General features: G+C 37.0%; 1 protein-coding gene across 1 annotated transcript; it reads left to right on the top strand.

Moving 5' to 3' along the window:
- The first annotated feature begins 3,253 nt into the window (after positions 1-3,253).
- Positions 3,254-3,715, top strand: LOC121784250. Its single transcript, XM_042182411.1, has one exon. It carries the CDS (start codon positions 3,254-3,256, stop codon positions 3,713-3,715), a length of 462 nt encoding a protein of 153 aa, XP_042038345.1.
- Positions 3,716-15,274: the final 11,559 nt, after the last annotated feature.

The following is a 15,274-nucleotide window of genomic DNA, read 5'->3' as shown; positions in this document are numbered from 1 at the left end:
AACGAATGGAGTAAATGAAAAGAGTATAAAAAGTTACCCAGAGCGATTATAAATCTAGAAAACAATAATTGGTGTAAGTCCTTCCGAAAAAATATTTGTGTAGGTGTTTTTGAAAATACAAAGATTGAGCTCTGCAATCCTATAGATAATGATAACTTCATGGTCCCACATGGCCCACCTTGCTCATATTCCATTGCACTAAAATGGGAATTATGACGCTTAGTTAGTGTAACGATCAAATAACGTCTCCAATTTATGATTCAACACTTATCCTAAAATCTCATTTAGCAACTCATCTAATAATAAAATATTGCATTTCCATCCACTACTTTATGCGCAGTTGGTAGTGCGAAGCTACAGTAACCTTGAGATCTTGGATTTAAACCACGTTCGCTAAGAGATTTTCGGCTCAAAAAATATTTGGTCTTAATCTGTAAACTCAATTGAGCAGGATTAATCTAATTCCGTCAAAGACGATTTCGGAATATCTGTATTCAAACCATGAAAACTATTTGCATTCCTAGTAGAAACAATATTTATGCAAGCCTACTAGAAAGAAACAATAGATACCGTATCCAAGGTTTGATATCACATGGTTTTTGTAGTTGTTCATTAATATTAACAGGCTGTATATATATTTGACCTGTAACAAATACTCATTTAAATAATTTTGCAACTCTGTAAAATTTCATCACGTGCTTCTCTGGTTTTGCAGCACGATATCAGGTAAAGGTTTTACCTTTTCATTTTTAAAATTTGTATCAAGACTACAGATTATACGGATTATTATGATACCAGTGTCGTTTAACTGGTCATTTATTGATTCAGATCCAGACAAGTATAGTTAATAGTCTCATAGAAATAGGTCATATTTCCTTTTTCGTCCGCCCCATATAATAGTCCATATTCATTTATGGCAACATTTTTCTATACTCCATCTTAACACTATAAATTATACGGGCTATTTGGACATTAGTATTTCACAACAAAACACTTTTGTGATGGAGGGCGCTCTCCATTTTATTATTTCTTCCGTCTCCTAAAAATATGAGCATTTGAAAAATATCCTAGTAGGGGCTGACCATATTTGTCTTATAGTAACTATTCCCTTCGTCCCAGGCAAGATGACCCATTCCTTGTGCGGCACGAGAATTTATGCAACTTTATTTTATGTGTGAAGTGGAGAGATTAAAGGAAAAGAGAGAGAATAAAATAGAGAAAAAAGTGATTACATTTTTAGCAATGGGTCATCTTGATTGGGACAAAAAAAAGTGAGTCATCTTCAATGGGACAGAGGGAGTACTATATATATTTCTTTCATTCCATAAAAACAGATATTATTTTCATTTTTATTCATTTCAGCAAAGTAAATACTCTTTTTATTTTTGTCCATCCTTTACTAACGGTATTTTAATCATTTTCTTTCTTAAAGTGATTACTCCCTCTGTCCTATATTCAAGATAACCATCTTTCCTTTTTTGTTTATCCCAATCAAGATGACCACTTTCCAATTTTAGAAATAACATTCTCTCTACTTTCTCATTATTAAAATATTCAACTACCTTTTTTCTCTCTACTTTATTCCACCTAACAAAACTTCCTAAAATCTTGTATCACTCAAGAATGTGACCATCTTGAGTGGGACAAATGGAGTAATATATATATTTCTTTGGTTCCATAAAACCAGGAAATATTTTCATTTTTATTCGTTTCAGCAAGGTAAATACTCTTTTTATTTTTATTCATCTTTTACATATAATATTTTAATCATGGTGTTTTGATCTCTCGTTTACTTTATAAATTGCACGTTAAAACTCGTATCATTTTAAAATTGTCTATTTTTATAGAACGAAAAAAGTACATAAAAAATATTGAATTATTAAAAATCATAAGCACAACAATTATATAAATGCATTAAACTCAAAACATTAAATTTGTTGATCGATATATAATTTGTTAATATAGTTGGAGTACTACAATTTATTAAAAATAGGTTATGAATTTGGAAGGAAAATGAATATGCAATTTGTGATACCAATCATGTATTTCATCTGTTGTACCATCAGTTAATCAAAATATTAATAAGTTGCACTATTATTTTTAAGCAATAAATCAACAAACAAAATTTTTGAGAACTTTTTGAATTATATTTTGAATAAATAAATAAATTGACACAGTTTTTCAGATTCCTTTTTATAGGTGTTTTTTAAGAATGGAATCATCTTCTTCATAAACACCAAGCGGCGGCCATTATTGTCCATTTTTGTCTGCAATTTTTCTTTTCAGATTTAGTTCAGCCCTTTTATCATACTCCCTCCATCCCATAAAAATATGGGCAATGGAAGGGAATTAAGATAAAATTGGTAAAACCCACATTATTATTAGTATTTAATGAGCTCTAATGGTGGCTCATAGTGGTATAAGTTGTCATATATGAGTAATGAGTTGGGGACAACTTTTCATAAATGTAAATGCTCATGTTTTTATATGACCGACGGAAATAAAAAGTATACATATTTTTATAGGACAAATGGAGTATGGAATTGTTACCATATAAACTGAAAAAAAAATTGACATATGACCTTAATAGCTATTATTCCCTCTGTTCCATTGAAGATGACCCACTTTTCTTTTTGGTTTGTTTCAACTAAGATGACTCATTACTAAAAATAGTGGCACCTTTATCTCTACTTTATTCTCACTCTCTTACTTTACTTTCTCCACTTAACACACAAAATAAAGTAATATAAAATCTCATGTCATCCACAGAATGTGTCATCTTCCTTGGGACGGATGGAGTAATCAACAACATATAATAATTTATTATGAATAAAGATTAACAAGTAGCAAAATTACATTTAGAAATTTCTATTAGGAAAATCACGTTAGAGGTGACTGAACTAATTATTTTACTTCTTAGAGCATCCACAATGAATGCCCGATCGTCCGCCCGATCGACGTAGCTCGTCCTCATCTGTGATCATCCGCCTATTGCAGGCAGATGAGTGAGACGACCGAAAGTTCGGTCATCTGGGTCTGGCGCCTGACGCGTCGCCAGATCCCTCATCCTCCCATTGCAGGGGCACGAACGATCGTGGACGAGGACAAGCGACGCATTTTTTATTTTTTATTTTATTTTTTTTATTTTCTCTCTACAAATATACCTAAATTTCAACTCATTTCACACAACTCTCACACAATTCTCACACAACATCTCTCAATCAAAGATCTCTCTTTCACTCAATTTTCCGAAATGTTTCTAGGAGATGATATAAATCGGGCTATGGAACGCGTAATGTTTGCTTTAGGAGACCAGATTCTCGGAGTTATTCGTGCAATACAGGAGCAAGAGCTGGCCGAAGAGCAGGTCCAGTGGCCCATCCACCACCGGACATCCGTCCACCGAGAGCATGGCCTAGCTCATCAACGTCTGTTCGAAGACTACTTCACCGATGAACCACGGTGGGGGCCAACGGTTTTTTGCCGACGGTTTAGGATGTGGCGAGAACTGTTTCTCTGCATTGTTCAGGCGATGGAGGCGCGCGACGAGTACTTCCAGCAGCTGCAAAATGCGGCCAATAGAATCGTTCTATCCCTGCTAACGAAGTGCACGGTTGTGCATCGTCAGTTGGTCTACGGCACCACGACGGACATGCTCGACGAGTATCTTTACGTCGGGGATACAACTGGCCGGGAGTGTGGTAAAATTTTGTGAGGGCGTGGTTGACGCCTTCGGCACCACATATTTGTGCAAGCCGAGTGCCGAAGATTGTCAGTTCCTGATGAGAATGCACGATAGGGTGCACGGATTTCCTAGAATGTTAGGGAGTATTGATTGTATGCACTGGGAGTGGAAGAATTATCCGGCAGCGTGGAGAGGCCAATTCACTAGTGGGTATAAGGGTACCAACCCGACGATGATCCTTGAAGCCATCGTTGACCGCCGTCTTTGGATTTGACATGCTCACTTTGGCGTGGCGAGGTCAAACAACGATATGAACACGTTGAGTCTTTTCACTGAGCAATGCAATGGCAACGATCTGGTTATCGAGTTCACTGCCAACGGACGACAGCATCATATGGGGTACTACTTAGCCGATGGCATATACCCGACATGGCCAGTTTTCTTGAAGACGATCTCCTGCCCAACGGATCTGAAGAGAGCCTTTTTGCACAGCGGTAAGGGTCTGCACGGAAGGACGTAGAGCGAGGATTCGGTGTGCTTCAAGCGCATTGGGCAATAGTGAAATGCCCGGCTCGTTCCTGGTACAGGCTTCATATCGCCAATATCATGTAAGCATGCATCATCTTGCAGAACATGATTATTCACGATGAAGGTCCAAGAGCTGATGATTGTTTCGACGATGTGTAACCCCGCCGGTCATTCGTGGTTTACCCTTTAGAGTCAATGAGAGATTACAAGCAGGGGAGAACATGCACAACCGGGAAGCATATCTTCAACTCATGAACAACATGGTTGAAGAAGTTTGGGCACGTAGGGGTCGTTGAAATTGTACCTTTTTTAAGTATTTCCATAGTAATTTTTTTTAATTAAGTAATGTATGTTTTGCTAGTTTTTTAATTTAATATCTAATTCTGCTATTTATAATGTGTAAACATAAAAAATAAAATAAAAATTGAAATAAAAAATGGATAATTGATAGGGCGGACACTAGGGCAAAACCATTGCAGAAAGGGGCGAACTAAGAAATGCTGATGTGGCAGTGGGTGCCCACTAGGATATCCATTGTGAATGCTCTTAATTTAATATCTAATTTGGCTATTTATGATGTGTAAACATAAAAAAACAATATTAAAATTGAAATGAAAAATAGATAATTGATAGAGCAGACACTAGGGTGAATCCATTGCATAAAGATGGAGTGGACTAAGAAATGCTGATGTGGCAACCACTAGGGCGCCCACTAGAGCGGACACTAGGGCATCCATTGTAGATGCGCTTAGGTCATGGATGACTTTTAAGTCACTTTGCCTGTCTCATCTTCTCTCATTCTGTATTGGAGTTAATTAATGTTTTTTCATCATTATACTAATTTTTCAATCATTATTTCATTTTTAACCCACTAATAGTACCGGAGAGATTATCAAAACAAGAATGTATATAAATCCAAAAATGCAGCCCAAATCTTGGTCCTAGGATTAGGTGATCTAATGATCAATAATTGACCAAAACAACGGAAGTTCATTATTAATCAGTTTTAGGTCGTTTTATAAAATTTGAGTTTCATGTCAATTTTAGTTCATTTTAGGCCATTCATTATTAAAATGACCTGAACATACACTAACAATGACCTAAACATGCTATCCGTATGATTTTGTTCTACGCTTTTATATTAAGATATAGTTTTGCATAGATCAAAACCATATAGTACCTTGTGTATGACAAAGATAACTTGCTTTTATATTTGAGGCTCCTTTCAATCCAAATTAATTATGGTGTTTTCTTTTGAGTACAATATTTAAAATATTGATGTTTAAATATTAAAGTGGAGAAAGAATATAAAGTATGAGAAAAAAAGGAGAAAATAAAATAAAAAAGAATAAAATTTTTGCTAAAAATAAAAATGAATAAAATTTTTGCTAAAAATAAAAATAAGTTAACTATTTTGAAATAACCCAAAATGAATACGGTTCAATTATACATATAAAATTGGAATAATTTCATTATTTTAAATAACTTCTTCAAATATAAGGTTTACCTAATCTAATTTATTTTTTGTTTTACATGATATTTACCTCTTATGATAATTAACAAACATATGGTGAATCGGCAGTGAAGAAATAACTTTTTTTTTCTCTGTTCAGGTATCTTTCTTATAAATTTAAATGCCTTACATTTATTTCTAATAAAATTATTTATAATTTGTTACATACGTATTTTATGTTCTTTTATGTTGAGAGTTTGTTTTCTTATTTATTATAAATAATTGTGGACCTTTTATTTATTTTTAGTAGTATTTTTTATAAACCTATCAACACATTGTATTATTTTTCGTGTTTATCCATGAATGAATGAATACCTTTTATTTTCTTAATATTTTTCGTGTTCTATATGTTTTTTTAATGTCAGATATCTGATTTCTTTTTATTCATTGCATATTATATTATTTTTGTGATTTCAATTCAATTTTTATTTTATGTTAAAGGATGTATCATGATATATATTTCAGTTATAATTGAGGCTTTGGACATTAGATTTAAAAAGTTAATGTTTAGAGAGTTAAGTAGTGAGAGAATAAAGTATGAGAGAAATATAGAAAAAGTAAAACAAGAGAAAATATGTATTTTTGTGATAAAAAGGAAAACAACTCAATTTAGGTGGATCGTCCAAAAAAATATGAACCACTTATAGTGAGATGGAGAGTATACTTTTTAAGATTTATTAATTGTGGTATGTGGAAATAATGATATATATTATTTTTCATTTTATTCATATTCATAATTAAAACTGACGTCCATAATTAACCGTAATAGTTAGTCACTCCTTAAAATTTGAAGAAAGATATTTGAACAGGAAATGAACTTTAATATTTTTTCTTTTTTAAATTGAAAATATGTAAAACAAAAACTAATTATGATAAATCTTTTATTTTTAGAAGTTATTCAAAATGACAAAATTATCCTATTTTATCATTACTGAACTATAGAGTACCTCTGTCTAATAATAGATGACATATTTGGGTAATAATATGAAATTGTAGCAGATGTTATTTTGTGTGTTAAGTGTAAAAAGAAAATAGTATATTTATATTAAGGTGAGAGGAAATCTTTTCTAAAAAAAGGAAATATTACTTCTTTTATTAAATAAACTAAAAAGGAAATGTGATATCTATCATGGAAAGGGAGAGTATTAAATATGAAAGCATTTTGTCATGTACTCATAAGTCTAAGTGTCATTAGTTGTTAGGTACTTAAATGAATTAAATTATGATTGCGTCAGAAAATGATTTACACGTCAGAAAATGATTCTGTAAATGAACAAAATGAATATACATCATCTACAGTCTCAGGAGCAAAATAATCAGTCAGATATGGTACACACAATTATTTATCCAAATCCCAAAAACATGATTTTTTATACTTTAGGAATCCAAAAGGTCAAAATCTCATATTTTTTAATGGACTAATTATGAAGTTCACTCTTAAGTAAAGTGTAAACTAAGAGTATCCACTGTGGGACCGCCGTGCCTATAGCCCTGGCTGGGGCGGTCCCAGGGCGGTCTATAGTGCAGGCGACGTCCGCACCCGGGGCGGACGAGGAACAGTGGGGCGGTAGGCGGCGGACGAGCATCAGGCGAAAGGAGGGCGAGGACGCGCCGGGCGTCCTTTCGCAACGCCTATAGGCGCGCCGGCCATAGTCCCCGGGGATAGGCGCGCCGACCGTTCTCGGTGCAATTTTTTTTTTAATTACCTCTATAAATACCACTCTCCACCACCTATTTTTCACCATTTTCACACAATATCTACACTTTCACTCTCTAAAAATGCACAGTGGAGACGATGAATCACCCGGCTCGCAGGAATCAGGCTATGGCGGCAATCCTTCACAGCCATCAGGATATAGCGGCTATCCTTCTCAGCCGTCGGGATATGGCGGGGCTCCGTCCCAGCCGTGGATTTGGAGTCAAGCTCCCCCGCCGTGGGCATCGAGTCCAAACCTTCCTCCATCTCAGTCGTGGAGGTCTTCTCCAACGCCCCCACCTTTTCAGCGGAATCTGAGTCGCTCCGCATTTGGAGATTACAGACCCAACCTCGACGCGCTTAACCAGCCGCGTCCGGAGTCCCCTTTCCAATCCAGCCAATCTCCTTTCACCGAAGCAGATCAAGACGCACTGGATACTATGATGGGTCTGCTCACTTCCGGCGTCCCGGATACACCGGCAGCACGGGTTGAAACACCCGTTCCTACCCGAGGCTCTGGCGGTGGCAGTAGGGGCGTCAGCCGTGGTTCGGGCAGCGTCAGTGGCGGCTCGGGCAGCGGCGTCGGCAGTGGCGGTGGCGAGGGCAGTGGCGTCGGCGGTAGCGGTGGCTCTGGCTCCAAACGGGGCAAGCTCTACACCAAAGCGGAGTCAATTTCCGTGGCGAGGGCGTGGGATGCCATCACATCGGACCCCATAGTGGGCATCGATCAGACCGAGGGGAGCTTTTGGAGGCGTGTCATGATGGCATACGGCGAGTTCAAACCCGACGGCGCCGAAAAGCGCGACCCAGAACAGATCCGCAAAAAGTGGGGTAGGATTCTGCTGGCTACCAAGTAGTTCGCGTGCATATACCAGAACAACCTTCTTCACGTTGAGAGTGGCCGAAGCGAGACAGACGTGATGGCCCTGTCGATGGGCTAATACAACACGGATGGCTGGTCGAAGTTCACAATGTGGGAGGAGTATCTAGTCCTCGCAGATTGTCCGAAATTCAAGGCCATCTGGGCGCAAGAGGTCAATACAGCTCCTGGGCCGAAGCGTACAAGGCACAACCTTGCCGGGGACTACAGCAGCGGAAGCGGCTCGCACACGTTCGAGCAGCCCGACGAGCAAGTCGAAGAGCCAGCCGCTACACACACTAGGCGAGGACGGCCCCCGGAACAACAGGCCTCTATCCGCAACGCCAGAGGGGCTAGAAGTGCCTCCCGCCTAACGTCGGCCGCGTCTGGATCTCGCATCCCCCAGCCCGCCCCAATCCCACAACACATGGTGCAAGGTCCCCACGAGGTCTTGAGGGATAACATAGATGTGCAGTTGATGCAACAACTGCAGGACGTATGCAGCAAATACGTAGCCACCGATGCCCGTACGTCAGGAACATCTACAAGAAGTTCATCACTCGGTATGAGCGTCGGCTAGGGTTGGCTGATGATGCTCCTGGGGAAACCGCGACTGGCAGCAGCGAGGGAGGAGGAGAAGAAGAAGAAGAAGAAGAAGAAGAAGAAGAAGAAGAAGAAGAAGAAGAAGAAGAAGAAGAAGAAGAAGAAGAAGAAGAAGAAGAAGAAGAAGAAGAAGAAGAAGAAGAAGCCGACTCCGACACCGAGTAGACGGTGGTGGAGTTTTTAGTTGTATTTCATTTTAAATATTCGTTGTAGAATTTTACCCTTTTGCAATACAACGAATATTCGGGCCCAATTACCTCGTTTTCTAATTATTTACATTGCGATTATTTTAATTATACTTGATTGAAACTAAAAACATTTTAAAATGAAAATTGATTATAAAATTTGGGGGCTATTGAAAGTGTCCACCATAGTGGCGGAAACAAAATTTTGGGGTTATAGACAAAAAAACTGGAGCTATGGATAAAAAATGGGACGGGGCTATTGGGGTGTCCGTCTTACAGTGGATACCCTAAAGAACACAACCTCCATTTACATTACAAAAACAGTACAGAGTACTTTAGTATTAGTCCCTCAAAAATTTATTGCACACTTTTTAGGTCCTTGAATTAGATAGAATATCAGTCAAAGTATTTGGAAAAATGAAAAATATCAAAACATGTCTTTATTTTTCAATTTTCCTTTAAGCCTTGCAAAAGGTAAATAAAATAGTGAACTACGTAAATAGTTCATGGAAAAAAAACTAATATGCAATTTTGTTCATTAATTATATTCACAAACGTACCCATTTAGAGGATAGGTGAATAATTTTCACCAATTCATTCGGTATCATTTTTGTGATTTTAGTTTCCCTTATTTTTCTATTTTTTGTTCTTTATTCTTGTTATGCTTTCATCTTATTAATTTTTTCTCATGATTATAATTTATTGTTACAGCTGTAAATTATTGGGTAATCCTTTTTTCACTTGAAATTTTTTTTTCTTTTAGGTTTTTGGCACTGAGTGGTTTTAACAAGGTTCAACCTAATCTCAAATGGTTTTGTGGGTACCATTGGGGTTGTCCCAAATGGTCTTCGTTCTAGATGACTAATCAGGCCTGTTCGGTCAATTCTTATTTCTCAAATATATCCGAGTACATCATTGTAATGATATACACGATATATTAAATTTATTTATTCACAAAGAAATAACTTTGAACCAAATGTCTTTACTTTTACAAAGAAATGAAATTATACTATCTTTAAAGAAATGAAATTATACTATCTTTGTCCACGAAAACTAGTCTTAGTAGTGAATAATATGAGTATTAATGCAAAATTAGTAAAGTAAAAAAGAGAAAAACTGAAAAAAAAAGAAAGATTGGAGTATTGATAGTGAAAAATTGAATCCTTCACTTTTGATTATGGATGACAAACCGTGCCTATTGGGTTGTTATCTGGTAAATTCAATTGACACAACTGTTGGGGTTTGAAGCCCCTTGCACAGCGGAAGACTTGTACAAAATAAATAAATCAAACGTAGGATCTATTTGATCGATTATGAGATTAATCAATTCACATGTTAACACAGAATTGCATGCTAGAACGCAAATAATTCATGCTCATAGAATATAAATCCTAAACATGAATTCTACGGTTTAGAGTTACCGATTTGATTCACCAAAGAATCATCGATTGCTCGCGCCTTCTCCACGATGATCTTCAATACTAGACCACGGATCTTCTGACTGGTGTCCCGAGCTGTATCTCGACATCAGGGTGGGCTGATCTTATCGAAACATTAGGACTCGAATAAAGAAGACAGAACTTTCTCACGGAGGAGGAGCTGAAAAACTCACGGAGGAGAGCTGAGAAATTTTCGTCCCCTATATATATATATATATATATATATAGGGGAGCGTTATTCTCCTTTTCACATCTTAGATCCTTTTTCCTTCTTAATATTACGCGTTAGATCTAAGGCATCAACGGATCAGATTGATTCTATAAAACTGGTTCCGTGTTGCATTATAGAAGGTGGTTGTATGCATTACAGGGTTATTATTGACATTTGATGGAAAAGTAACTGCCACATTTTGGTATCTGCGAATAATGCACCACATGGTCACGAGTAATGCATATAATTGACTATATAATGTACAATATGTGAACTGCAATGCATACGAATAAGATGTACCATGTTATGATGTTTGGACACACGTTTCTTGTTTCCCCTAAGGGTTTAATAAGCTTAGGGGCTAGGGTATAGTACGTAGACACGTATGTAATCTTCACATGGTAATGAGTAATGGATATAATTGACTATATAATGCACAATTTGTGAACTGCAATGCATACGAACAAGAGGTGCTGTGTTATGATGTTTGACACACGTTTCTTGTTTCCCCTAAGGGTTTAATAAGCTTAGGGGCTAGGGTATAGTACGTACGCATTAATAACAAATTATAAAACGATACGAATAATTCACCAAATTGTCACGAGTAATGGATGTTATTAACTATATAATGCACAATATGTGAACTGCAATGCATACGAATAAGATGTACCATGTTATGATGTTTGACATACGTTTCTTGTTTCCCCTAAGGGTTTAATAAGCTTAGGGGCTAGGGTATAGTACGTAGACATTACTAACAAATTGTTGACCGTCAATTTCTCTAATCTAATGACTGATATTAAGAAGGAAAAAGGAGGAAATATAAGAAAAGGAAATGAATACATCCCTATATAGGGGAGCGTTATTCTCCTTTTCACATCTTAGATCATTTTTCCTTCTTAATATTACGCGTTAGATCTAAGGCATCAACGGATCAGATTGATTCTATAAAACTGGTTCTGTGTTGCATTATAGAAGGTGGTTGTATGCATTACAGGGTTATTATTGACATTTGACGGAAAAGTAACTGCCACATTTTGGTATCTGCGAATAATGCACCACATGGTCACGAGTAATGCATATAATTGACTATATAATGTACAATATGTGAACTGCAATGCATACGAATAAGATGTACCATGTTATGATGTTTGGACACACGTTTCTTGTTTCCCCTAAGGGTTTAATAAGCTTAGGGGCTAGGGTATAGTACGTAGACACGTATGTAATCTTCACATGGTAATGAGTAATGGATATAATTGACTATATAATGCACAATTTGTGAACTGCAATGCATACGAACAAGAGGTGCTGTGTTATGATGTTTGACACACGTTTCTTGTTTCCCCTAAGGGTTTAATAAGCTTAGGGGCTAGGGTATAGTACGTACGCATTAATAACAAATTATAAAACGATACGAATAATTCACCAAATTGTCACGAGTAATGGATGTTATTAACTATATAATGCACAATATGTGAACTGCAATGCATACGAATAAGATGTACCATGTTATGATGTTTGACATACGTTTCTTGTTTCCCCTAAGGGTTTAATAAGCTTAGGGGCTAGGGTATAGTACGTAGACATTACTAACAAATTGTTGACCGTCCATTTCTCTAATCTAATGGATGATATTAAGAAGGAAAAAGGAGGAAATATAAGAAAAGGAAATGAATACATCCCTATATAGGGGAGCGTTATTCTCCTTTTCACATCTTAGATCCTTTTTCCTTCTTAATATTACGCGTTAGATCTAAGGCATCAACGGATCAGATTGATTCTATAAAACAGGTTCCGTGTTGCATTATAGAAGGTGGTTGTATGCATTACAGGGTTATTATTGACATTTGACGGAAAAGTAACTGCCACATTTTGGTATCTGCGAATAATGCACCACATGGTCACGAGTAATGCATATAATTGACTATATAATGTACAATATGTGAACTGCAATGCATACGAATAAGATGTACCATGTTATGATGTTTGGACACACGTTTCTTGTTTCCCCTAAGGGTTTAATAAGCTTAGGGGCTAGGGTATAGTACATAGACACGTATGTAATCTTCACATGGTAATGAGTAATGGATATAATTGACTATATAATGCACAATTTGTGAACTGCAATGCATACGAACAAGAGGTGCTGTGTTATGATGTTTGACACACGTTTCTTGTTTCCCCTAAGGGTTTAATAAGCTTAGGGGCTAGGGTATAGTACGTACGCATTAATAACAAATTATAAAACGATACGAATAATTCACCAAATTGTCACGAGTAATGGATGTTATTAACTATATAATGCACAATATGTGAACTGCAATGCATACGAATAAGATGTACCATGTTATGATGTTTGACATACGTTTCTTATTTCCCCTAAGGGTTTAATAAGCTTAGGGGCTAGGGTATAGTACGTAGACATTACTAACAAATTGTTGACCGTCCATTTCTCTAATCTAATGGATGATATTAAGAAGGAAAAAGGAGGAAATATAAGAAAAGGAAATGAATACATCCCTATATAGGGGAGCGTTATTCTCCTTTTCACATCTTAGATCCTTTTTCCTTCTTAATATTACGCGTTAGATCTAAGGCATCAACGGATCAGATTGATTCTATAAAACTGGTTCCGTGTTGCATTATAGAAGGTGGTTGTATGCATTACAGGGTTATTATTGACATTTGACGGAAAAGTAACTGCCACATTTTGGTATCTGCGAATAATGCACCACATGGTCACGAGTAATGCATATAATTGACTATATAATGTACAATATGTGAACTGCAATGCATACGAATAAGATGTACCATGTTATGATGTTTGGACACACGTTTCTTGTTTCCCCTAAGGGTTTAATAAGCTTAGGGGCTAGGGTATAGTACGTAGACACGTATGTAATCTTCACATGGTAATGAGTAATGGATATAATTGACTATATAATGCACAATTTGTGAACTGCAATGCATACGAACAAGAGGTGCTGTGTTATGATGTTTGACACACGTTTCTTGTTTCCCCTAAGGGTTTAATAAGCTTAGGGGCTAGGGTATAGTACGTACGCATTAATAACAAATTATAAAACGATACGAATAATTCACCAAATTGTCACGAGTAATGAATGTTATTAACTATATAATGCACAATATGTGAACTGCAATGCATACGAATAAGATGTACCATGTTATGATGTTTGACACACGTTTCTTGTTTCCCCTAAGGGTTTAATAAGCTTAGGGGCTAGGGTATAGTACGTAGACATTACTAACAAATTGTTGTTATTGGAATATACGTATGTGCATTATTTGGTTTAGGTAGTGCATTATGTAGCTGTTAATTATCATTATCTCAGTATATTATGCATTATTAGAGGTATTGTGTATATGGGTTAATCAACGGATTGAAGATTACATACGTGCATTTAGTAATGTCTACGTACTATACCCTAGCCCCTAAGCTTATTAAACCCTTAGGGGAAACAAGAAACGTGTGTCAAATATCATAACATGGTACATCTTATTCGTATGCATTGCAGTTCACATATTGTGCATTATATAGTTAATAACATCCATTACTCGTGACAATTTGGTGAATTATTCGTATCGTTTTATAATTTGTTATTAATGCGTACGTACTATACCCTAGCCCCTAAGCTTATTAAAGCCTTAGGGGAAACAAGAAACGTGTGTCAAATATCATAACACAGCACATCTTGTTCGTATGCATTGCAGTTCACAAATTGTGCATTATATAGTCAATTATATCCATTACTCGTTACCATGTGAAGATTACATACATGTCTACGTACTATACCCTAGCCCCTAAGCTTATTAAACCCTTAGGGGAAACAAGAAACGTGTGTCAAACATCATAACACAGCACATCTTGTTCGTATGCATTGCAGTTCACATATTGTGCATTATATAGGCAATTATATGCATTACTCGTGACCATGTGGTGCATTATTCGTAGCGGTTTCCAGCCATTATTAGATTACTATTGTACCCTCATAATGCACAAAATATGACAAATAATGCAACACGGGATTAATTACCCAATGTTGATCTTGACCGTCCATTTCTCTAATCTAATGGCTGATATTAAGAAGGAAAAAGGAGGAAATATAAGAAAAGGAAATGAATACATCCATATATATATATATATATATATATATTAAAGGAGGATCGACGGTGGTTCCCCACCTACCCCCCGAAGTGACTCGGACCCCCGGCCTAACGGTCGGAGGTGAAGCGTCTTACCAAGCTACGCTTCGTTGTCAAGGTGGGACCCAATGGGTCCACCAGCCCCGCAGGAACGGGTCCAGGATTTTTCACCTCCCCCAGCTCCTGGGTCCAGGCACGGGTACAGGCTTAATCACCTCCCGAAGCTCTGGAGTCAGGCCAGTGAATCCACTAGGCCCCAGGGATATTAATCCCCAAGATGCGCCTCCCAGGGGTCGAACACGCGACCTCTAGGATGACGCGGTATCCTTGCCTCCCTTCTCAACCAGTTGAGCTAGGAGGCTTGGATCCCCTACACTGTATATATGAG

The sequence above is a fragment of the Salvia splendens genome, chromosome 21 (genome assembly GCF_004379255.2).
Source record: "Salvia splendens isolate huo1 chromosome 21, SspV2, whole genome shotgun sequence".
Lineage (NCBI taxonomy): Eukaryota > Viridiplantae > Streptophyta > Magnoliopsida > Lamiales > Lamiaceae > Salvia > Salvia splendens.
This window is presented reverse-complemented; position numbering and strand designations above follow the sequence as displayed.

Excerpts from the sequence above, each read along its gene's own strand:
- LOC121784250 (XM_042182411.1), top strand. The coding sequence starts at position 3,254 with ATGTTTCTAGGAGATGATATAAATCGGGCTATGGAACGCGTAATGTTT.